This window comes from Oryx dammah, unplaced genomic scaffold, assembly GCF_014754425.2.
Source record: "Oryx dammah isolate SB20612 unplaced genomic scaffold, SCBI_Odam_1.1 HiC_scaffold_5, whole genome shotgun sequence".
NCBI lineage: Eukaryota > Metazoa > Chordata > Mammalia > Artiodactyla > Bovidae > Oryx > Oryx dammah.
Window position 1 is genome coordinate 97,246,291 of NW_024070189.1, and position 22,706 is coordinate 97,268,996.

Consider the following 22,706-nt stretch of genomic DNA (forward strand, 5'->3'; position numbering starts at 1 on the left):
CTGTCTGAGCCACCATTATAGGAGATTTGACGTATGAGAGCTTTAGAACAGAGCCTGGCACCAAATAACACAGTCATAGTAGCAATCGTAGTGGTAGTGTAATTTTTCACACTGTCCTTGATAAATTGTCAGTTGGCATGTCTGCATCAGTGAGAAATAAGTGTGTCCTTTGCTTTCAAATTCCCATGGCCTGACAAAGAGCAGACACCTGGTAAACAGCTATTGAATGAGCAAATGAACAGATTCTGTTAGGCTCTACAAAGCACAAAAGTACATTCAAAAGCCATTGTCCCATGCAGAAGGCAAAGTTAAGCTGGTCTGAATGGCAACCCACTCCAGTGTTCTTGCCTGGAGAATCCCAGGGATGGGGGAGCCTGGTGGGCTGCCGTCTATGGGGTTGCACAGAGTCGGACACGACTGAAGTGACTTAGCAGAAGGCTCTGAGACAAGGGCCAGATAGTACATTTTCAGGTTCCATGGCCCACAGGCATTCTGTGGCAACCATTCAACTCTGCCGCTGTCATGGGAAAGCAGCTACAGACAACAGGTAAATGAATAGGCATAGCAGTACTCCAATAAAGTTTTATATATGGACACTAAAATTTGAACTTCGAGGTCATAATGTGTTATCCTTTTCTTTCCACCCCTCCCCCATCAACTACTTTAAAAAATGGAGAAACAATTCTTATCTCGCTAGGCATTCAAAAATAAGGGGCTGTGGAGAAGGAAATGCCAACCCACTCCAGTATTCTTTCTGGAAAAGTCCATGGACAGAGGAGCCTAGCAGGCTGCAGTCCATGGGGTTACATGACTGAGCACTCGTGCGTGGAGATGGGTTGGTAGCAATAAACTGATAAAACTTAAATATATAATGGGCTAGTTCGATTCGGCCCGGGATATGGCAACCCACTCCAGTACTCGTGCCTGGAAAATCCCATGGACGGAGGAGCCTGGTAGGCTACAGTCCATGGGGTCGCAAAGAGTCGGACACGACTGAGCAACTTCACTTTCTTCATTTTATGGACAGGCCCACCTTCGCCCGACCGATTAGGCGGGCTGGACCTGGCTCTGGGGAGCGCGCGGTCTGAAAGGCGGGCCTTGGGATGGGTCGGGCAAATGGGCGGGGCGAGGGTGGGGCATCGTGTCGGGCGTGCAGTTGGGAAGGGCAGGCCCGATTGGTCTACTCCAGCGGCGGAGAGGTAGAGGCGTGTTCGACATCCAGCCTATCAGCGCGGCGCTGCCGCCTCGCCCCGCCTCGCGCAGGCGTCTCAGTCAGCGGAGAGTGCGCCACGCCCCCTTGCGCGCGGAGAAGGGACTTCCGGGACGGGCTCGCGTGACGTCAGCAGGAGGGCAGGTAAGTGCGGGAGGGCAGGTAAGTGCGGGAGGGCAGAGGGGTGGGCAGGCCCGGTTTGGCTAGGGGTCTGTCCACTTCCTCACTAGGCCTGTGAGCCGCCCGAAGGGGGAGAAAGTGCTGGGTCCGCGGAGTTCTGCGGACGTGGGCCTGGTACTCAAAGCCGCCCGCGACCCAGCCTTAACCCGCGACCCCAAACCCCGGACCCCGGCCCATATCCGATACCTCTTCAGGTTTTCCTTAGGGACAGTAAGCCCTTACCTCGCTGCGTCGTGGTGAAGATTTTGTAAAATGAGGCTTGTAAAATGGTTTGTCATGAGAAATAATCAAAACGATCATCGTTTAACTTTGCATCAGGCGCTGTTCTAGATCCTTATTTAACTCAACGAGTCTTGACAGCAGCCTTATCAGGTTGACACTTTTATAAATCCTATTTTACAAGTAAGAAAACTGAGGCTCAAGAGAGAGAAGGAATTTGCCTATACTGCTAGAAAGCCGCAGAGTCAGGATCCAAGCCCCAGCATTATGCCCTGAGCCAATGGGATTTATCGTTATTCTTGACACCAAAAGCCAGAGATTTCTATACATCCCCCGTATAGTCCAACCTGTGCTACTCACTGGGGTGATAAAACCACTGAAAGACCCCAATTCCTGTAAATGGGGTGCTTACTCTGTGCAGGCATTACCCAGTATGTTATTTCATTTACAGCAACCACAGAAAGTCTTCTTGCTGTCATCCACTGTTTACAGATGAGGAACTGTACACTCAGGGAGGTTCAGACAATGGCCAAGGTTCCCCAGCTAGTGAGGAATGGAGCTGGAGTTCCAGCCCAGGGAACTGTGTGTACCTGAGGCTTGGGTCTTGAGAGTCCCTTAGACTGCAAGGAGATCCAACCAGTCCATCCTAAAGGAAATCAGTCCTGAGTATTCATTGGAAGGACTGAAGCTGAAACCAGTACTTTGGCCACCTGATGCGAAGAACTGACTCATTGGAAAAGACCCTGATGCTGAGAAAGGTTGAAGGCAGGAGGAGAAGGGAACGACAGAGGATGAGATGGTTGGATGGCATCACCAACTTGATGGGCATGAGTTTGAGTAAGCTCTGGGAGTTGGTGATGGACAGGGAGGCCTGGCGTGTTGCAGTCCATGGGGTCGCAAAGAGTCGGACACTACTGAGTGACTAAACTGAACTGAAAGCTTGGGTGGGGACTTGCTGTTTTGTTAGTATTTTTAGTTTGGAAGTGACTTTAGGAGAATCTGGTCCAGGGGTACACATTACAGGTGGAGGATCTGAGGTGTAGAGGGACTCAGGATGGGATGGTGGAAGACTTTATATCTGGGGCTTTTCACCCTGGCTCTGCTTTCTCGTCAGCTTCTGAGCTCAGGCAAGTTATTTAAGCTCACACATGCTCGTTTGTCAGCTGGAGATAGTAATAACGTCAGTGGAGTGTGTGACACACAGTAACTATTAGAGAGCACACAGCTAAGCTGGCAGAAATTATTAGAGACTTTCTGACTCCAGCACAGGGAGCCGGCAAACTCCACTCACAGGCCAAAATCAGACCACGGCCTGATTTTGTACAGCCCGCCGGCACAAAATGGTTTTAACGTCTTAAATGGTTGGGAAAAAAAATCAAAAGAAGACTAATATTTTGTGACAGGTGACAGTCCTGTGAAATTCAAATTTCAGGGTCCATAAATAAAGTTTTGCTACACCCATACATTAATATACTATTGGCTACTTTCTGGCTGAGGCGGCTCAGTTGAGCCTTTGAGACAGAAATGCTGGCCTTCAGTGGAGGAAATTTGCCAGTTCCCATTCTGGACTATACTTTAGTCCCTCATAATGTCTCTTCTCTCTCTCTTTTTTTAAAATTTCGTTTAGTTTTTTTTTTAATTGAAATACAGTTGATTTACAATGTTGTGTTAATTTGTGCTGTACAACAATGTGATTTAGTTATACATTTTATGTACATATATATATATATATATATACACACACATTCTTCTTTAGATATTCTTTCCTGTTGCGGTTTATCATAGAATACTGAATAGAGTTCCCTGTGCTATACAATGGGACCTTGTTGTCCTTCCAATCTATAATAGTTTGCATCTGCTAACCCCACATTCTCATAGCGTTTCTCTTTAGCATCAGGTTGAACTTCCGTTTGACTGGAAAGTCTCTACTCTGGACATGCAGGGGAGGGATGTCTCCCCACCCCACAGTAAAGGAGCCTGGCACTTAACACCTGTGTCGTTGACGCTGGTTCTTATGGCACCTCAGTCGATTATCAGAGGTTCACACAGTCAGCATTTATCAGGAACTGTCCTGAGTGCCACAGACGCAGCACAGTGTGACCTCGCAGAGGAGACAGACTGTAAACAAGTAAACAGACACATAGAAAGTCCAGGGAGGAAGTGACTTGAGGTCACGTAGTCAGGTGAGGCCTCTCACTGAGGGGACGTCTGAGCTGAGATCCGGGACAGCCGGCCGCTGGCAGAATAGCACTTGAGGCAGTGGGCCTGCACCTACTGAGCCTTCTAAGGCAGGAAGCCAGCGTGACTGGAACAGGGAGGGGGAGAGGGGTAAGAGTTGGGCTTGCTGAGGCAAGCAGGGGCCCAGCAGGCCATGGAAAGGGACTCGACTCGATTCTCAAAGCAATGGGAATCCCTGGAGGGTTGGTTTTTTTTTTTTGGTTGTGCTGGGTCTTTGTTGCCGCACCGGGTTTTCTCTGGTTACGGCGAGTGGGGGCTACTCTAGTTGCAGTGCGCCAGCTTATTGCGGTGACTTCTCTTGTTGCCGAGTTCAAGTTCTAGGGCACTCCGGCTTCAGTAGTTGCGGCCCGTGGGCTCAGTAGTTGCCGCTCCTGGGCTCCAGAGAGCAGGCTCAATAGTCGTGGCACAGGGGCTTAATTGCTCTATGTGGCCCATGGGATCTTCCCAGACCGGGGATCGAACCTGAGTCTCCTGCATTGGCAGGTGAATTCTTTACCCCTGAGCCACCAGGGAAGGGTTTTAAGCCCCCGGAGGCTTTTAAGCAGGAGAGCTGTAGTTCAGATTTATATTTGAAGAGATCCTTCTGGCCCTTATGAGGAGAACAGACTGTGAGAGTCAAGGCCAGAGCCAGGAGCCTAGCGAGGAGGTGACGGTACTCCTCCAGGTGAGCGATGATGGGGGCCATGGAGGGGTGAGAAGTGTCAGCTGGGCAATAGATGTTGGATGGAGAGTGGACGGGACACTCCCTTTCCAAACAGCCAAACCACTCCATGGATGCCTCCTACACCTAGGGGGAGGACTACCACGCACAGCCCTCCGCATCTTCACAGGGAATCTGTGGACTGCTGAGCTGTCCAGAAGGGCAGCCCTGGGCAGTGAGTCCACAAATCAGTGTCTCATCATCTTTTCAGATTGGCCACGTGGAGCGAGAGAACCTGTAGGCAGCTACCAAGATGGTAAGTAGATGGGCTGTGCTCACTGGGTTTCTCTTCTGGTCTTTGATACAGGGGCGGGGGGCCCCTAAGTAGCTTCCTCTCCCCACTAAACGTCTCCTTCCCCATCCCTACCCCTGACCCCAAGCTCTAAGTTATTTTTAAACTCTGCATCATGGTCTTCTCAGTGGGGTGGTTTTCAGACTTTGTGCATGCGTGCACACTAAGTCGCTTCAGTCATATCTGACTCTGCGCGACCCTATGGACTGTTGCCTGCCAGGTCTGTCCATGGGGATTCTCCAGGCAAGAATACTGGAGTGGGTTGCCATGCCCTCCTCCAGGGGATCTTCCCGACATAGGGATCGAACCCACATCTCATGTCTCCTGCATTGGCAGGCGGGTTCTTTACCACTGGAGCCCACCTGGGAAGCCCAAACTTTTGTGTGTGCTAAAATCACCCCAGGAGCTTTTTTGCTTTCCTTTCCTTTTTTTAAAAACGAGGTGAAATTCACATAATGTAACATGAACATTTTAAAGCATGTGATTCAGCAGCATTTAGTATATTCACAATATTTTGCAACAACCACCTCTCTCTAGTTCCAAAATGTTTCCATCACCCACAGAAGGAAACCTCATACCCAGTAGCAGTCACTCTCATCGCGTCCACCCACACTCCCAATCCCTGGCAACCCCCAGTCGGCTTCCTGTCTCTGTGGATTTGTCTATTCAGGACGTTTCATGTCAAGGGAGTCCTGTACCATGTGTCCTTTTGTATCCAGTTTCTTTCACTTAGCAGGATGTTTTCAAGGTTTATCTGTTAAAACATAGCAGGTATTAGAGCTTCCTTCCTTTTTATGGCTCAGTAATGTCCCATCACATGGTTGGACTACAGTTTGTTTATCCATTCATCCATTAATGGACCACCTGGGTTGCTTCCACCATTTGGTTATTGCAAACAAACATGTATGCACAAGGATGTGTAGAAACATGTTTTCCAGGTTGCTTTTGAAAAGCCCTGTGTCCTGTGACTTCCCTGGTCAGGGAACAAGATCCCAAGTGCTGCATCTAAGACCCAGTACAGCAAATAAATAATTTTTTTTTTTTTTTCAAATGGGCTTTACCACTGATGACTCAGTGGTAAAGAATTCTGCCAACGCAGGAGACACAGGTTCAATCCCTGGGTCGGGTAGATCCCCTGGAGAAGAAAATGACAACCCACTCCAGTATTCTCACCTGGAGAATCCCATGAACAGAGGAGCCCCATGGGGCTGCAAAGAGTGGGACATGACTTAGCAACTAAACAACAACAACCGCACCAAAAAATAAAGAAAGAAAGGAAAAGCCCCGTTTCCGGGCGCCAGAGCAGGTGCTGTGTCAGGCATCCGTGGTTTAGAAACTCCTCGGGGACTTCCCTGGTGGTCAGTGGCTAAGATTTTGTGCTTCCAATGCAGGAGGCCCAGGTTCGATCCCTGATCAGGGAACTAGATCCCACCTGCTGCAAATAAGACTCGGCACAGCCAAATAAATAAATATTAAAAAAACATAAATGTATGGTCATAACGTGCGGGTGGCTGCTAGCAGTTAAAAGAGAGACTCTCACTGCTGGATGATCATTCTTTCCTGAAATCCGTGCTTTGACTGTATTATGTGTGTATGTGGTGTTAAATGTGTCTTATTTTAAGTCACAGTCCCAAAATAACCGTGAAAGCCATTGTTCTCGGAGAGAGTGACCCTCGTGGAATTTTCCACAGCAGTGGCGGTGGAGCATGTTTTGTTTTGTTCTGTTCTGTTGGCGGAGCCGTGGAGCTTACAGGATCTTAGTTCCCTGACCAGGCATTGAACCTGGGCCACAGCAGTGAAAGCACCAAGTCCTAAACACTGGACTGCCAGGGAAGCCCTGACAGCGGGTTTCTTTTCTCCCTAAGTCTCCAGTCCTCAGCCACACATCCTCCAGGAAGTCCATCTCCCTCGTCCAGGTCTCGCCCCTTGAGGCTGCCCAGGTAGGTCTCCTGCAGGACCCACCCTAAGTCACATTTCTCTTCTGCTTTCCAGGGTGAAAGGAAAGGCGTGAACAAGTACTACCCTCCGGATTTCAACCCTGAGAAGGTAAGGGGCAGCCTTCCTTCTCCATGTCCACGATAGCAAAGCAACCCCTGGGCAGGGGCTCACACACATCGTCCCCTCTTGGAGTCAGACATCATCCCCTCCTGGAGTCAGAACCATGGCTGTAGAAGCCCAGGCAGCCTGAGAAGTCTCCCTGCCTTACGCTCACCACCTGGGTCTCGGGGCAGCCTTCCCTCCTGGGTGGTCAGTACGGTCCTCAGCGGACCCAGCATTGGGTGTGGCATGTTTCCAGCGGAGCCAGGATGAGATTCCCTTGCCCTTCCGGCTCCAGCTCCTCTGGCCTCCTCGTTGTTCCCTCTGCCGGGAACCTCTGCCCATTTTGACCCACAAGGCTGCTTTCCTTCAAGTCTCTCCTCACAGAGGGCCTCCCTGACGCCGCCTTGTGTTCCGTCTCATGACTGAGTGCTTTATTTCTCTCAATGCTCTCACAACTCCCTGACACATAGTTTATTTCTTTGCATGTTGTCCATCTCTCCACCTGGAATGTCTACTGCTCAAGGCCAGGGACACGCATCTGTCTCGTTCAGCCTGTGTCCCTATGCTGGGTGCTCAGTGTGGGCCTTTGAATGAATCAGAGCATCCTGGCTGGTGGTCCCTGCTGACTCGGCTTTTCTATGCCACAGTCTCCCCATACGTAGGTCCAAAGGGGAAGCAAAACGGCCTCCCAGAACATGGAGGGATTAAAGTGAGACGAGGCACATAAAGTGCCTGGCAGCCATTTGCTGGTCTTGTCGCCTCACCCAGTCCTCCCCACGACACCCAGAGGCAGTTATGATCCTTGTCGCCAATTGACTCGGAAAACCAGGCTCAGAAAGGCAAAAAGATGAGGTCACTGCCCAGGGTTGCACAGCTTATTTAGCTCTGCCCGCTTCACCAAAGCCTCTGTGCCCGCCGTTTGCTGTTAACGCTCCCAGCGGAGCATAAGAATGAGGCCTCTCTCAGCCTGTGGGAGAGGGCCTGAGCCCACTCAGCAGTGCTAATTTGCTCCCTCTTCCTTACCACACAGCATGGCTCGCTCAACAGATACCACAACAGCCACCCCCTTCGGGAACGGGCTCGGAAGCTGTCCCAGGGCATCCTCATCATCAGGTAAGGCCCTGATTGTCACCACGCCCTTTGCAGCGTAACTGCAGCCAGAGTCTCAGGCATGGACACCCAGGGAGCACCCGTGCGGACAAGGACAAATGAGGTGTTCTCTGTTTGTCTAGGTTTGAGATGCCCTATAACATCTGGTGCGACGGCTGCAAGAACCACATCGGCATGGGTGAGCTGCCTTCTCCCCACCCCGCCCCCCACTATTCAGCCCCATGGCCAGCAAGCCCCTTAAATTGCTAAGTGCTGTGAGAGACCATCTCTCTGACGCCCCAGTCAAGAGTCGAGGAGAAGACAGATCCTCCCTTCCCTACCCCCAGTAACTGGTGGGCTGTGGCCACTTCATGGCAGAGCAGTTAGGAGGCTCTGGGTTCAGATCCCGTCCCTGCCACTCCCTAAGCTGGATAACACTTAGCAGGCAACAGAGCCTCCATGCATCTCGGTTTACCCATCTCTGAATTCACATGATACGAGTGCCCGCCTGCATGGCATACAAAGTGCTTAGTGCAGAGAAAGAAAAAAAGAAGGGTGGGCTTTTATTATTTTTCTAGAGAATATCCAGGTTTGGGTTTTTTTTTTTTTTTGCTAATTAGATGATATATTCTGGGCTCTGATCTTGCTTTACTAAGTGAAAAAGGCTTAAACTACAAAAAACAGAACTTGGGGTGGTGGATAGTGCGGCCCCACTGGTTTTCTTTCCCTGGGAGGCTGGGGGCTGCTCCATTCACGGCCTCGAGGGTCAAGCTGAGCCCTGCTCTTGGTGCCCTGAGAGCCTCGTGGCCTTTGGAGCAGGTGTCCCTGGCTGGGTCTGATCAGGGGGGTGCGTTAGAGGGGTCACTCAGCCTCCGCACTGGGGTGACCTGGCCCTTCCTTCTTGCACTGGTCCCTCCCTCTGAAAACCACCAGCTCCTGTTTATAGAGCAGGCTCTCCCCTGGGCTGGGTGCTGTGGGATGGGCTGGGGATGTCTGCACTGCAGAGAAGGAAACGCAAGCCAGGAGGGCTGAGTCACCCACCGCAGGCCTCAGACCCCTGTCTCTGCATCCACCTGAGCACCTGTAGGCACAGTTGGGTTCAAATGCTAAAGGCAACAGTAAGGGCAGGGGTGGCGGCAGGCCAAGCCTACAAGCCCTTGCACGCACCACGTGCTGTCCACTGAGCACTTTATTCACTTATTTATTTTTGGCCTCACTGTGTGGCTTGAGGGGTCTTAGTTCCCCCACCAGGGATTTGAATCCACGCCCCCTGCAGTGGAATCGAGGAGTCCCAACCACTAGACTGCCAGGGAAGTCCCAAAACCAGCCCTTTTGGGATGATCACTGCCACCCAGCCCTGTGTTAAGTGCTCCCTGTGTGCCCATCAGCCCTGTGTGGTGGCCATCATAGTCATCTCTGTCCAATCCAGGCAGCTGGACTAAGGTCTCGCAGCTGGTAGGGCAGAGCCAGGATTTGAACCCAGGCCCTCTGGCTGCAACCCACCACCCTCTGTGGCTTGAGCACCCATCCCGCAGCCCCAACGGCTCTTTTCCGCTTGAATCTCCGGAGGTGTCTCCCCTGCAGGCCAGTGGAATGCCACCACTCCTGTCTGCCCCACCACCACCCCAGGAAAAGACGCTGAGGGTGCGCCCTAGCCTCATTCTCTCCCTCTCCTCCCAGGTGTTCGTTACAATGCAGAGAAGAAGAAGGTTGGCAATTACTACACAACCCCAATCTACAGGTAGAGGCAATCTGGTGGGCCGAGGGGTGAGGGGCTACACAGAAGTCTAAGTGGGAGGGAGGCTTGATCTGCCTGAAGATCAACCCCCTGCAGGTCTCTCCTGGAAACCAGCATGGTCTGTCAGTCTGGGCACATCCTGCCTAGACCCCTCCATGGCTCCCTCCTTCCTCGGACTAAAAATCTCAGGTCTCCCCATGGCCCACAAAGCCCCCTCCCTGCCTTCACCTCCTCCCACCCTCGCCATCACTCACTCTCCTCCCACCACACAGCCTCCTCGCTGCTCCTCACATAATCCCTCTCTGGTGCCCTCTGCCTGGAACGTCTTCCCCAGACATCTGCAAGACCCCCTTTCCCTCCTTGGATTTCTGCTCCAAAGTCGCCTCTCAGAGAGGCCTTTTCTAAAGCAGTGCTCTCCACCCAGCGCTGTGGTGGTGTGAACATTCCCCGCCCACTCAGCTGCCACTAGAACACCAGCCCTGCCGAGAGCAGGTTGGCTTCCTTCACCACTGTGTCCCCAGCAGCTGGCACCAAGCCTGCCGCAGAGCAGCCTGGCTTGGCAGGGTTTGTTGAAAGAATGAGTGAACGAGTGAACGAATGCACAGGATGAATACATAAACTCCAGACAGAAGGGCAGTGCTGGGGCGATGGGCCCATACGTGTCACCCACGGCTGTGCCCCCAGACACAGACCAGCATGCAGCAGGTTCTCTGCGAATGCTAGTTGATGATGTAACGCACACAGATGGAGGGAAGCAGGCAGGGATCGCAGGGTGTCCCAGGGCGACCACGGGGTCCAGATTCCCGCCTGCCACCCTCCACCCTCCCAGGTTCAGGATGAAATGCCACCTCTGTGTCAACTACATCGAGATGCAGACAGACCCCGCCAACTGTGACTACGTGATTGTGAGCGGCGCCCAGCGCAAGGAGGAGCGCTGGGACATGGAGGACAATGAGCAGGTGCTGACCACAGGTGAGCGCCATGGGTGGGCTCGGACCCCAGCCCCGGTCCTCGGCCGGGGCCCCGGAAGCCCAGCCCCGTTCTCACCCTTGCAGAGCACGAGAAGAAGCAGAAGCTGGAGATGGACGCCATGTTCCGCCTGGAGCACGGCGAGGCTGACCGGAGCACGCTCAAGAAGGCCCTCCCCACCCTGAGCCACATCCAGGAGGCCCAGAACGCCTGGAAGGACGACTTCGCCCTCAACAGCATGCTTCGGAAAAGGTTCCGGGTGAGTGGGGCTCCCGGCCCAGGGTTGGGACCACAGGCTGTGAGGCATCACCAACAGTGGAGCAAAGAAAGTGAAAGTTAGTCACTCAGTCATGTCTTACCTTTGTGACTCCATGGACTGTAGCCCACCAGGCTCCTGTCCATGGAATTCTCCAGGCAAGACTACTAGAGTGGGTAGCCATTGCCTTCTCCAGGGGGTCTGCCTGACCCAGGGACTGAACCTGGATCTCCTGCACTGCAGGCAGATTCTTTACCGTCTCAGCCACCAGGGAGTCCTAACAGTGGAGCAGGGAGAACGCAAAGTGGGCTGAGAGCCAGGTCCAGCCTGGGCCCCATCGCTTCCTAACTACAGGCAGTCCTTTCACCCTCGGTTTCCCCAGCCACCATGTCGGGACCACCTCCCTACATCACAGCGCCCGGGGGGCATCTGGCCCAGCAGCTTTTTTTTTTAATAATCTTTATTTTCGTCTGTGCCGGGCCTTATTGCTGTGCTGGCTTTTCTCTAGTTGCGGTGTGCAAGCTTCTCATCGCTGTGGCTTCTCTCGTTGCAGAGCACAGGCTCTAGGCACTCGGGCGTCAGTAGTTGCAGAGCACAGGCTCAGTGGTTGTGGCTCACTGGCTTAGTTGCTCTGCGGCTTGTGGGATCTTCCCAGACCAGGGACCAAACCCATGTGCCCTGCATTGGCAGGCAGACTCAACCACTAGGCCATCACAGAAGCCCAAGGGTTTTCTTACTAATCATTTGTTACTAAAAGTGTGTCCCTCTGGCCAGGACTATAGCCTGAGTTGTGTTTTCCCCTGCCTTCTGGGCATCCCTGAGTGGCGTCTGAGGGCCCCCAAACATAACATCCCAGGGAAAACCCATCAGTCCCTAGCCTGCTCTGCCTGTATCCTGCCTTTCTCAGTAATAGAAGCATCTTTGTTCTTCCAGGCAGTCAGCCTTGTTCCTCTTGTTATAACCACCATTATTTCCCCACCTCTGCATCCATCAGCAAATTCTGGCAGGCTCTGACAACATCTACAGCCTCCATCGTCTCCCGCCTGGACTAGCACAATCTCTCCACCCTGGTCCCCAGTGGCTCCTAGCTTCGTGTCCCAAAGCCTGTTCCCCTCACAGCCATCAGAGGGCACCCGTGAGCACCTGAGCCGGATCACATCCCTGCTATGCTCAGAGCCCTCCGTGGTTCCCACTTCCTTTAAGTAGAACCCAAAGTCCTCCCCATGGCCCACCAGGCCCAGATCATCTGCCCTCTGCCCTTCCTACCCCTGTGTCCACCTTCCCCTTGCTCATTCTGCTCCAGCCACGTTGGCCACCTCACTGGCAAGTGCAGTTCTGCCGCAGGGCCTTTGCACAGGCTGTTCCCTCCCCCTTGGAACACCCTTCCACCTAATACCCACATGATTCCCTCACTTAGACATCTTTTCTTGAACATGATCTTCTCAGGGAGACTGCCCCTGCCCCTCCGCTCCACCACGTGCCATAAAGTTGAACCCCCTGCCAACCCTCATACGCTTCCCAGCATTCTTTTTCTCCTCATCATTTTACTCACCCACTCGTACGTCAGCTTCAGCAGGGAAAGGGTTTTTTCCTGCTCACTGCCGTGTCCCTAGTGTCTAGAACAAGGCCTGACACTAGAAGGACATTCTGTAAATATTTGTGGAAAGAATGAATGACTGGGAACTTCGTTGGCAGTCTAGTTGTTAGGACTTCATACTTCCACTGCAGGAGGCGAGGGTTTGACCCCTGGTCAGAGAGCTAAAATCCTGCCTACCTTGAGTCACAGCCAAAAAAAAAAAAAAAAGAATGAGTGAAGGACCCATTGGCACACATAGTAATAACAGTCGTGTCTCCTGTTTGTTGAACAAGTTCTATGTCCCAAGCACTGCGTGAGGCCCTTTCCTCACATAAACTTAAAGAGGAGGAAATGGGAGGAGAGCTAGAGGGGATGCCCATGCCAGCTCCCAGCTCAGAGGGCATGGAAGAGGCATGACTCTGACACCCACCCTCCCTCCCCACGGCTGCTCTCTAGAGCTCAGTGGTAAAGAATCTGCCTGCCAGTGCAGGAGACGCAGGAAAACAGAGTTCGATCCCTGGGTTGGGAAGCTCCCCTGGAGGAGAAAATGTCAGCTCACTCCAGTATCCTTGCCTGCCTGGTGAGCAAAGACTCGGACACAACTGAGTGACTGAGCGCTGTCCCTCTCCGCCCACTTCCACCCCGACACAGGAAAAGAAAAAAGCCATGCAGGAGGAGGAGGAGAGGGACGAGGCACTGCAGGCCAAGGCCAGCCTGGCCATCCCGCTGGTGCCGGAGACAGAGGATGACCGCAGACTGGCCGCCCTGCTGAAGTTCCACACCCTGGACTGTGCGTGGGGGCCAGCGGGCGTGGGGACTCGGGTGGGGGGAGACGGGGGGTAGGCGCTCAGGCAGAGGGCGGCTCTGGACCTCCTTCTCCCCCGCAGCGTACGAGGACAAGCAGAAGCTCAAGCGGACAGAGATCATCAGCCGCTCCTGGTTCCCCTCCACCGCAGGAGCCAGCGCCAGCAGCAGCAGCAGCAAAGCTAGCAGTGTCCTGAAGAAACTGGCCCAGAACCGCAGAGCCACTGCCACCAGCTCCCCCGTCACCATGGGGCACCTGGGCATTGTGCGGCGGCGGTCCCGGGAGGTCCCAGAGAGCCCCCAGCACCCGGCTGAAACCTTCAAGTCTGGGGAGCCACAGATGCCAGAGGGGGCCAACCAGAACAGGCCTGCATCCCCCCGAGACTGCTCTCTGGAGACAGCCGAGACCCCCAAGAACAGCAGGCCACTGAGGCCGGAGGAGAGCTGTCAGGACAGACTCCAGCCCCCGCCAGACACCTCCCCTGAGGCAGCCAATCCCCAGGACACACCACAGCCCTGCAGCCTCAGCTCCTCCCTCGTGGCTGACTACTCCGGTTCCGAGAGTGAGTGATTCCACAGTCCATATTCACTCCAGAGGCCAAGACTCACCCAGGAGGCCCCACCCAGGCTGCAGCCCCACTGGCCCACCAGCTCTTGGAGAGCTCAGTCCCCACCCCTGTGCACACCTCACTTTCTTGCGGTGATAGAGTTATTTATTTGGTCCTGGTGAGGGTGTCTGTGCCTTGTGGGACCCCAGACCTCCCAACATTAAAGTCTGCTTCTTTGCCCCTGCCTCAGATTACTAAATGGGCCCAGGAGCTCCGCCCCCACCCACCCAATGAAGCTTGCCCAGCATCTCATCACCCAGTGCGGATGCCCTGATCACAGCCTTGGTCCCCACCCAGCTTGATGAGGGTTTAAATGTAATAGCCCAGGCTGGCCTGAAATCAGGGCTGACTTCCTGGAGGTGGTGGAACAACAGGCTGAGTTTGTGAAGGATGAAAAGGGGACTGGATAACAGGGCAGGCACGTGGGGTGCTCAGCACCCTGGCCCAAAACAGCAAAGGATGGAGCGCACAGGTGAGGGCTGTTCATTATTCCCCTGCCCATGGGGACACCTTGGAAGGGTGTACTACTTTTGAAGGAAACTAGTAAAATGAGTAGAAAATAGCCTCCGAGCAGCAGAGCACCCACCAGGAGGCTCATGGCCCACCGCCTTCCCCTAAACTGGGGAAGGATCATTGCTCATTGACCAAGTGCTTGCAGTGTACCAGGCACCGTCCGAGCTGTTGGAGATAACAGCATGCACAGTTAAGACACCCGGCCCTCTTAGGGCTGAGGTTCCGACTTAATCTCTCGGAACTTGTAACGTGCCGTCCAGAGGGGTGGTGGCCCACAGCCCACTGGACTTTCCTCCCCGCGGGGAAGGGACGGTCTCAGGGCAGCAGGAAGGGTCTGTTCGATCTTGGGACCCCAACTGGGGCCTTGCTCTACATAAGACCACAGGCAGTAAGCGCTCCTGAGGGTGCCTACCAGGAACTTGGGGGTCGTGCTCTATGGCTTGAGGTCGTTGCTCCCAAAATAGTGACGGGGGCACTAACAGTGGAAAGTGAAAGAAGTTGCTCAGTCGTGTCTGACTCTTTGTGACCCCATGGACACCAGGCTCCTCCGTCCATGGGATTTTCTAGGCAAGAGTACTGGAGTGAGTTGCCATTTCCTTCTCCAGGGAACTTCCCGACCCAGGGATCGAACCCAGGTCCCCCACATTGTAGACAGACGCTTTACCGTCTGAGAGGGGGCTGCTAACTGGGCTCGGCTGGGAAGGTGGGGCAGGATCCGACTTACGGATGGTGACTTCCTGGAACCTGCGGGGTTACTGTGCGCATGCGCCTCTTTCGGGGAGGCCCCGCCCCCTCCGCGTATTCCGGCTCGGCCCCCGGAACCCGGAGAAAAGTGGTGAGCGTGACTGTGACAGCATGACTTTGGAGGCGATCCGCTACTCACGGGGCTCACTACAGATCCTCGACCAGCTGCTGCTGCCCCAGCAGAGCCGCTATGAAGCGGTGGGCTCGGTGCGCCAGGCCTGGGAAGCCATCCGTGCTATGAAGGTGGAGTCGCGTGGCGGAGCTCAGGTTGGAGTGGGAGTGGTTCACCTGACTGCTGTCCCTGACGCCCCCAATTCCCCCTCCAGGTGCGCGGCGCCCCAGCCATTGCCCTCGTGGGCTGCCTCAGCCTCGCCGTGGAGCTGCAGGCGGGCGCCGGGGGACCTGGCCTTGCCGCACTCGTGGCCTTTGTCCGGGACGCGCTGAGCTTCCTTGTCACCGCCCGGCCCACCGCCGTCAACATGGCCCGCGCCGCGCGGGACCTGGCCGCCCTCGCGGCCCAGGAGGCGGAGCGGGAGGGCGCAACGGAGGAGGCGGTCCGAGAGAGGTAGAGGAGCCATGTGCCCGGCACTGTTCTAACCTGAGGCTACTCATCCATGCACTGGTGGTGGTGGTGGTGGTCACAGCTGCCAGTTCTACAGTTGGGGAAACTGAGGCAGGGTGCTCTTAATCCAGGGCCACACAGGCAGGCCTGGGACTCGACACCGGGCCGCCTGGCCCCAAGGTCCTTGAACTTAATCCCCTGACTGTGTCTTCTCTAAACGTCCCCAGCCCTATCTGCCCTTAGAGGCCCTTTTCAGTGCCACTTGGTTGACCTGGTTTTTGCTTTTGAGAAATTTTGTTTCCAGCCCTGGTCCTCTCCCTGCTGTCTTCCCACTCTTTCCCTCCACATCTGCTACACAGGTATTCTCCACTAACCCCACCAGACTTGCTCCTGCCTCAAGGCCTTTGCACACTCAGTGTTTGCAAGCCAGCTGCTGCTGCTAAGTCGCTTCAGTCGTGTCCAACTCTGTGGGACCCAGATATCCACCTAAATCTCCTCTCCCTCAGGTTTCAGGTTTCTGCCTTCCCCATCCCTCATATAATACAATTCATCCCCTACCCTGTCTCCTGACTGCTGCCTTTTCCCTCCCTTTATTGTCTGCTAATCATTTGCCTACCCAACCCCAGTGTCAACTCCCTAGCAGAGGAGTTTTTTGTCTTATTCTCCAGTGCCTGACACACAGGAGATGCCTGGTACAATGTTTTGCAAGAGCGAATGGAGTTACAGTTAGGTGGTTGTAGAAGAAGGGACCAGCCTCACGCTGAGAGAGGCTTTCAGCAAGAGAACGCTAGTAGAGCAGAGTGGGGCAGTGAAGAGGGGCTGGGGTGGGCGCTGAAGCTTGGTGGCTGGTGCTCAGAGCCCCTTGTTGGCCTCAGAGTGATCTGCTGGGCTGAGGACATGCTGGAAAAAGACCTCCGGGACAATCGGAGCATCGGGGACCTGGGAGCCCACCACCTCCTAAAGCGGGCAGCACCCCAGGGTGGCAAGGTGACCGTGCTGACCCACTGCAACACTGGTGCGCTGGCCACTGCTGGCTATGGCACAGCCCTAGGTGAGTGGGCATCCACAGGAATGGGGGAGGGCCCTTTATGGATGAAAGAGAAAGAAACCCAAACCACTTAATGCATCCCCCAGAAAGGTGAATTTATTAGTTGTTGCACAGAAACACACTCAAGGGGTTGGCTTCAGGTATGGCTGGATCTGGGGACTTAGTAGCATCAGGATCTTTCTATGCCCATCCCTAAGGTCTGCCCTCCTCCAGAGTGGCATCATCCTCGACTGCTTGGCCAGGATTCAGATCTTGAGGAAAAGAACCAAGAATCTCTATTTCGACAGTGTCCAAAAAGTCTCCTTGTATCTTGGAGGCCATGATGGAGTCACCTACCCATCTAGGATCAATCACTCGATAGGCCTCGCCTGAGCCATGTGCCTAGAAAGTGGGTGGAATCTGGGCTCTAAGAGGACTGAGAGGAAGGGCGTAGCCCCCTAAAGAAAGATTTGAGTAGCTGTGGCCAGGACTTGGGGGACTAGGTCCTGACAAGGCAACAGAGTCCACCTGATTCTTAATTCTCCTGGATGTTTCCCTGCCTGCCTCCGTCCCACCTTTGTGCCTGGATACTAAGGCAATGCATTCATTCGTTACTCAGCAAATGCTTAGGGATTTCCCTGGTGGTTCAGTGGCTAAGACTTGATGCTTCCGATGCAGGGGGCCCAGGTTCCATCCTTGTTCAGGGAGCTAGATCCCACATGCCACAACTAAGAGTTCGGATGCTACCACTAAAGATTCCACATGCCTCAACTAAGACCTGACGCAACCAAATAAAATATTTAAAAAATAATAATACGCTTAATAAATGCTTATCTACTGTGTTCCTCATTATTCATCCATGCATCCATCCCTTCAACCACTCAACATTTATTAAGCACCTACGGTGTGTGCCGTCATTCACTCATGTGTGCATTCCTTCATTGATTTGACAGACATTTATTAAGGACCTACTATTTGCCAAGCACCATTCTAGCAGTTAGGGACCCAGCAGTGGAGAAAATAGAAGGAATAGACAAAGGCAAGTCAACAGATACCTATGATTCATTTCAAGGTGGTACATACTAAAGAGAAAGAGCAGGGGATGGCAGTGTAGGGGTTGCTATGTAACATGGAGTAATCCTGGAAGGCCTCACAGAGAAGGCTTTCTCTAAGCACACATGTACCAGGCAGAAGGGAACAGCCACTGCAAGGGCCTGGGGGCAGACTGCATGGTTTGGAGTACCATGCTGCTAGCCAAAGGGTCACCATGCCCCTCTATCCCTTTCTGTCTTGTCTTCACCTCTTCTGGTGGGCTGGGCCCCACAGGTGTGATCCGCTCACTGCATAACCTGGGCCGTCTCGAGCACGCCTTCTGCACGGAGACCCGGCCCTACAACCAGGGAGCCCGGCTGACGGCCTTCGAGCTGGTCTACGAGCAGATCCCTGCAACCCTCATCACCGACAGCATGGCGGCAGCCGCCATGGCCCACCGGGGCGTGTCAGGTCAGCAGGCAGGGGCGCTGGTGGGCAGGGCTCCAGCATCCAGGGCCGGGTCCTGACTCCCAGCATCTCATTCCCCAGCTGTTGTCGTGGGAGCCGACCGTGTGGTTGCCAATGGCGACACAGCCAACAAAGTGGGCACCTACCAGCTAGCCATCGTGGCCAAGTACCATGGCGTCCCCTTCTATGTGGCTGCCCCCAGCTCCTCGTGTGACCTCCGCCTAGAGACAGGCCAGGAGATCGTCATTGAGGAGCGTCCTGGCCAGGAGCTTACTGACATCAATGGGGTCAGGATAGCGGCACCAGGTAAGCCTTCCACTCAGAGAGGGGTACACCACAGTGCCTGGGAACCTCTGTGTAGGCACCCTGACTCTTCTCATGCGGCAGGTGGCATCTCGGTTATCATCAGCCTTCTAAGACAGAGGCAGTTCCTTCAAGCCATGTTATTAAAGCAAACATGTCTTGGAGGTCAGATTCACTGGTGTGTGCTCAGTAGTATCTGACTCTTTGTGACCCCATGGACTGTAGCCTGCCAGGCTCATCTGTCTGTGGAATTCTCCAGGCAAGAATACTGGAGTGGGTAGCCATTCCCTTCTCCAAGGGATCTTTCCAACCCAGGGATCAAACCCACGTCTCCTACATTGGCAGTCATAGTGTTTACCACTGTGCCACCTGAGAAGCCCCCTTCCATGGTCAGAAGGTACAGTAATGAGTCAGGAGACTTTGAGGGAATTGTCTTGTTCTTATCCACCTCTGTTTTCTCACTTGGATAAGAAGTAAGAATACCACTTGGTCAAGTGCTTCTGAAGAGACAGATATTTCTCAGCTTCCCCACACTTCCTGACTGTAGCCAGGTGCCTAAAATTCATCCATAAGGGCCCTATGAGCTATTGTTATGACCTACCTCATACACCCAGGACATTCAACAAGTTAACCCAGGTGACATCGAGAACAGTGCCTGGCCCTTAGTTCAGTTCAGTTCAGTCGCTCAGTCGTGTCTGACTCTTTGCGACCCCATGAATCGCAGCACGCCAGGCCTCCCTGTCCATCACCAACTCCCGGAGTTCACTCAGACTCACGTCCATCGAGTCGGTGATGCTATCCAGCCATCTCATCCTCTGTCATCCCCTTCTCCTCCTGCCCCCAATCCCTCCCAGCATCGGAGTCTTTTCCAATGAGTCAACTCTTCGCATGAGGTAGCCAAAGTATTGGAGTTTCAGCTTTAGCATCAGCCCTTCCAATGAACGCCCAGGACTGATCTCCTTTAGAATGGACTGGTTGGATGTCTTTGCAGTCCAAGGGACTCTCAAGAGTCTTCAACACCACAGTTCAAAAGCATCAATTCTTCAGCGCTCAGCTTTCTTCACAGTCCAACTCATATCCATACATGACCACTGGAAAAACCATAGCCTTGACTAGATGGACCTTTGTTGGCAAAGTAAAATCTCTGCTTTTGAATATGCTATCTAGGTTGGTCATAACTTTCCTTCCAAGGAGTAAGCTTCTTTTAATTTCATGGCTGCAATCACCATCTGCAGTGATTTTGGAGCCCCAGAAAATAAAGTCTGACACTGTTTCCACTGTTTCTCCATCTATTTCCCATGAAGTGATGGGACCAGATGCCATGATCTTCATTTTCTAAATGTTGAGCTTTAAGCCAACTTCTTCGCTCTCCTCTTTCACTTTCATCAAGAGGCTTTTTAGTTCCTCTTCACTTTCTGCCATAAGGGTGGTGTCATCTGCATATCTGAGGTTATTGATATTTCTCCCGGCAATCTTGATTCTAGCTTGTGCTTCTTCCAGCCCAGCGTTTCTCATGATGTACTCTGCATATAAGTTAAGTAAGCAGGGTGACAATATACAGCCTTGACATAGCCCTTTTCCTATTTGGAACCAGTCTGTTGTTCCATGTCCAGTTCTAACTATTGCTTCCTGACCTGCATATAGGTTTCTCAAGAGGCAGGTCAGGTGGTCTGGTATTCCCATCTCTTGAAGAATTTTCCCTTAGTTAGTGCTCATTAAATAGAAACAGGTAATGATTGAAAACTTTTATAAAAAGGACCAGTTAGTTAGGGAGTTTGGGATTGACATGTACACACTGGTATATTCATTTATTTTTATATCTATATCCATTCCCAATGGCTTGGAGGTAAAGAACTCACCTGCAATGCAGGAGATGCGAATTCAATTCCCTAGGTCGGGAAGATCCCCTGGACGAGATGGCAACCCACTTCTGTCTTCTTGCCTAGAAAATTCCAAGGACAGAGGAGCTGAGTGGACTACAGTCCGTGGGGTTGCAAAGAGTCAGACATTATTGGACACATGATGGATGGATATCAGGTTATTCAGTTTAACTCACGTTTCAGTTCAAAGATTCATGTACACTGCTATATTTAAAATGGATAACCAACAAGGACCTACTGTATAACACAGGGAACTCTGCTCAATATTATATAACAACCTAAATGGAAAAAGAATTAAAAAAAAAAAAAGACCAGTTAAAACTCCTAAGCACCGAAAAGACAATGAGACCAGCATCCCTTACTCCAAATATGGAATGAGTGTAAAACAATACTGTACAGCTAAGCTGAGGGAAGTCCTAATATTCTGTTCTTTTCTGCTGTGATTCCTTATAGCTTTCTAAAAATAGGACACATTAGCAAACTATTATATATACAACGGGTTAACAACAAGGTCCTACTGTATAGCACAGGGAACTATATTTGACACCCTCTGATAAACCATAATGGAAAAGACTATGAAAAATAAATAAATAAATAAATAAAAATAGATACATTAATTCTGAAAAAAATTTTCTCAGTGTTTTTTGATGCCCCTGACTTCCTAGGGGCTTAATTATTTAGCGCTGGTCAAAATCCACAAGACCATGGAAAGCGGAATTGACAACCCAGCCTGCTTTTCCCTCCAAGAAAGCTGGGTAACACGGACCAGGTGCAATCCAGCAACCCCAGTACTCTGCTATGGCCAAGGGTCACAGGAATGTAGGCCCCAGGGTAAGAGAAGCCTCACCAAGAGAAGCCTTAACATATGTTATATGGATAAAATCTCCCACATTTTGAAAACTGAAAGTGTTAGTTGCTCAGGCGTATCCAACTCTGTGACGTCATGAACTGTAGCCCACCAGGTTCCTCTGGCCATGAGTTTCCAGGCAAGAATACTGGAGTGGGTAGCCATTCCCTTCTCCAGGGGATTTTTTGAAAGCTGACTGATAATTTGGTGGTCTTAAAAAAATAATTGAGACCGAGAAAACAGTTTGCAGCCTCTTGTGTAAGACGTTGTTATTCATTCACCAGGTATTTTGAGTGCCTGATCAGTGCCAGCTGCCATGCTAGGGGCCAGGGATACAGGAGTGAAGAAAGGCCTAAAAGTGGGACTTCCCTGGTAGTCCAGTGGCTAAGACACGATGCTTCAATAGCAGAGGGCTTGGGTTTGATCCCTGGTCTGGGAACTGAAATCCCTCATGCCTCTTGGCACAACCGAGAAAAAAAAAAAAAAGACATACAAGCCCCTACTCTCGTGGGGCTGACAGTCCAGTGGGAAGACAAATGACAGATGATACAAACAGTAAAATTCCAATGTATGTTTTCAGAAGGGGATAAATAAACAAGGCACAGAAGGATACGGGAAGTGTCTCTTCAGAGAGTGGGTTAAACAGGGTGATTAGTGAAGTTCTCACTGAGAAGGTGACATTTGAGCAAAGACCTGAAAGGAAATGAAACATTAAATCATATGCATATCTGAGGGAAAGCATCCAGGCAGAGAGCACAGTCCGTGCAGAGGCCCTGGGGTGGACTCTTGGAAGTTCCTAAAGAGATTCTTGGAGCAGGCACAAGTGGGGTAGATGTGTATAAGACTCTGAAGCCTTCTTAGCAACAATCTGGGAATGTCAGGGTGTCTAAACTTATAACTGGGTATCAAAACCCATGCATTTGTGTATTTGGGGGGGTAGGGATCCCCAGAATCTCAAGGATTCCCCAACGCCTAGAACCACCATGAGGGAGACATGTGACAATAGCTTAAGTACATCCATTGACCAAATACCTGCCTTCTTGCTTCTCCTCTTCCCTGCAGGAATTGGAGTTTGGAATCCTGCCTTTGATGTCACCCCCCATGACCTCATCACTGGCGGCATCATCACAGAGCTGGGCGTCTTTGCCCCCGAGGAGCTCCAGGCAGCCCTTAGTGCCACCATCTCCTGAGTGGAACACCCTAGATGGACCCCAGAAATAACCAGCCTAGCTCTCCATAGTTTCCATATGCCTTCCATATCCCCATTATTTTTATAATAAACTTATTAAATGTTCTGCACAACCGCTGACCTTCTTCCCATAACCACAGTACTTCCCAGAGCAGGGACATCAGGGAGGGTACGGGAAGAGCCTGTGTGTGGCTCTTGAGAGGCCAACATCTGGAGCCCAGC

General features: G+C 52.4%; 2 protein-coding genes across 2 annotated transcripts; both read left to right on the forward strand.

Annotated features, from left to right (window-relative positions):
• The first annotated feature begins 1,286 nt into the window (after positions 1-1,286).
• On the forward strand, positions 1,287-14,103 carry CCDC130 (coiled-coil domain containing 130). Its single transcript, XM_040240888.1, has 10 exons — positions 1,287-1,354; positions 4,759-4,803; positions 6,832-6,885; positions 7,910-7,992; positions 8,112-8,167; positions 9,649-9,709; positions 10,536-10,678; positions 10,762-10,934; positions 13,159-13,297; positions 13,395-14,103. Exons 2-10 carry the CDS (start codon positions 4,801-4,803, stop codon positions 13,880-13,882), a joined length of 1,200 nt encoding a protein of 399 aa, XP_040096822.1. The 5' UTR covers positions 1,287-1,354; positions 4,759-4,800; the 3' UTR covers positions 13,883-14,103.
• A 958-nt stretch (positions 14,104-15,061) lies between these two features.
• On the forward strand, positions 15,062-22,594 carry MRI1 (methylthioribose-1-phosphate isomerase 1). Its single transcript, XM_040240889.1, has 6 exons — positions 15,062-15,419; positions 15,503-15,741; positions 16,614-16,789; positions 18,092-18,268; positions 18,347-18,571; positions 22,358-22,594. Exons 1-6 carry the CDS (start codon positions 15,159-15,161, stop codon positions 22,483-22,485), a joined length of 1,206 nt encoding a protein of 401 aa, XP_040096823.1. The 5' UTR covers positions 15,062-15,158; the 3' UTR covers positions 22,486-22,594.
• Positions 22,595-22,706: the final 112 nt, after the last annotated feature.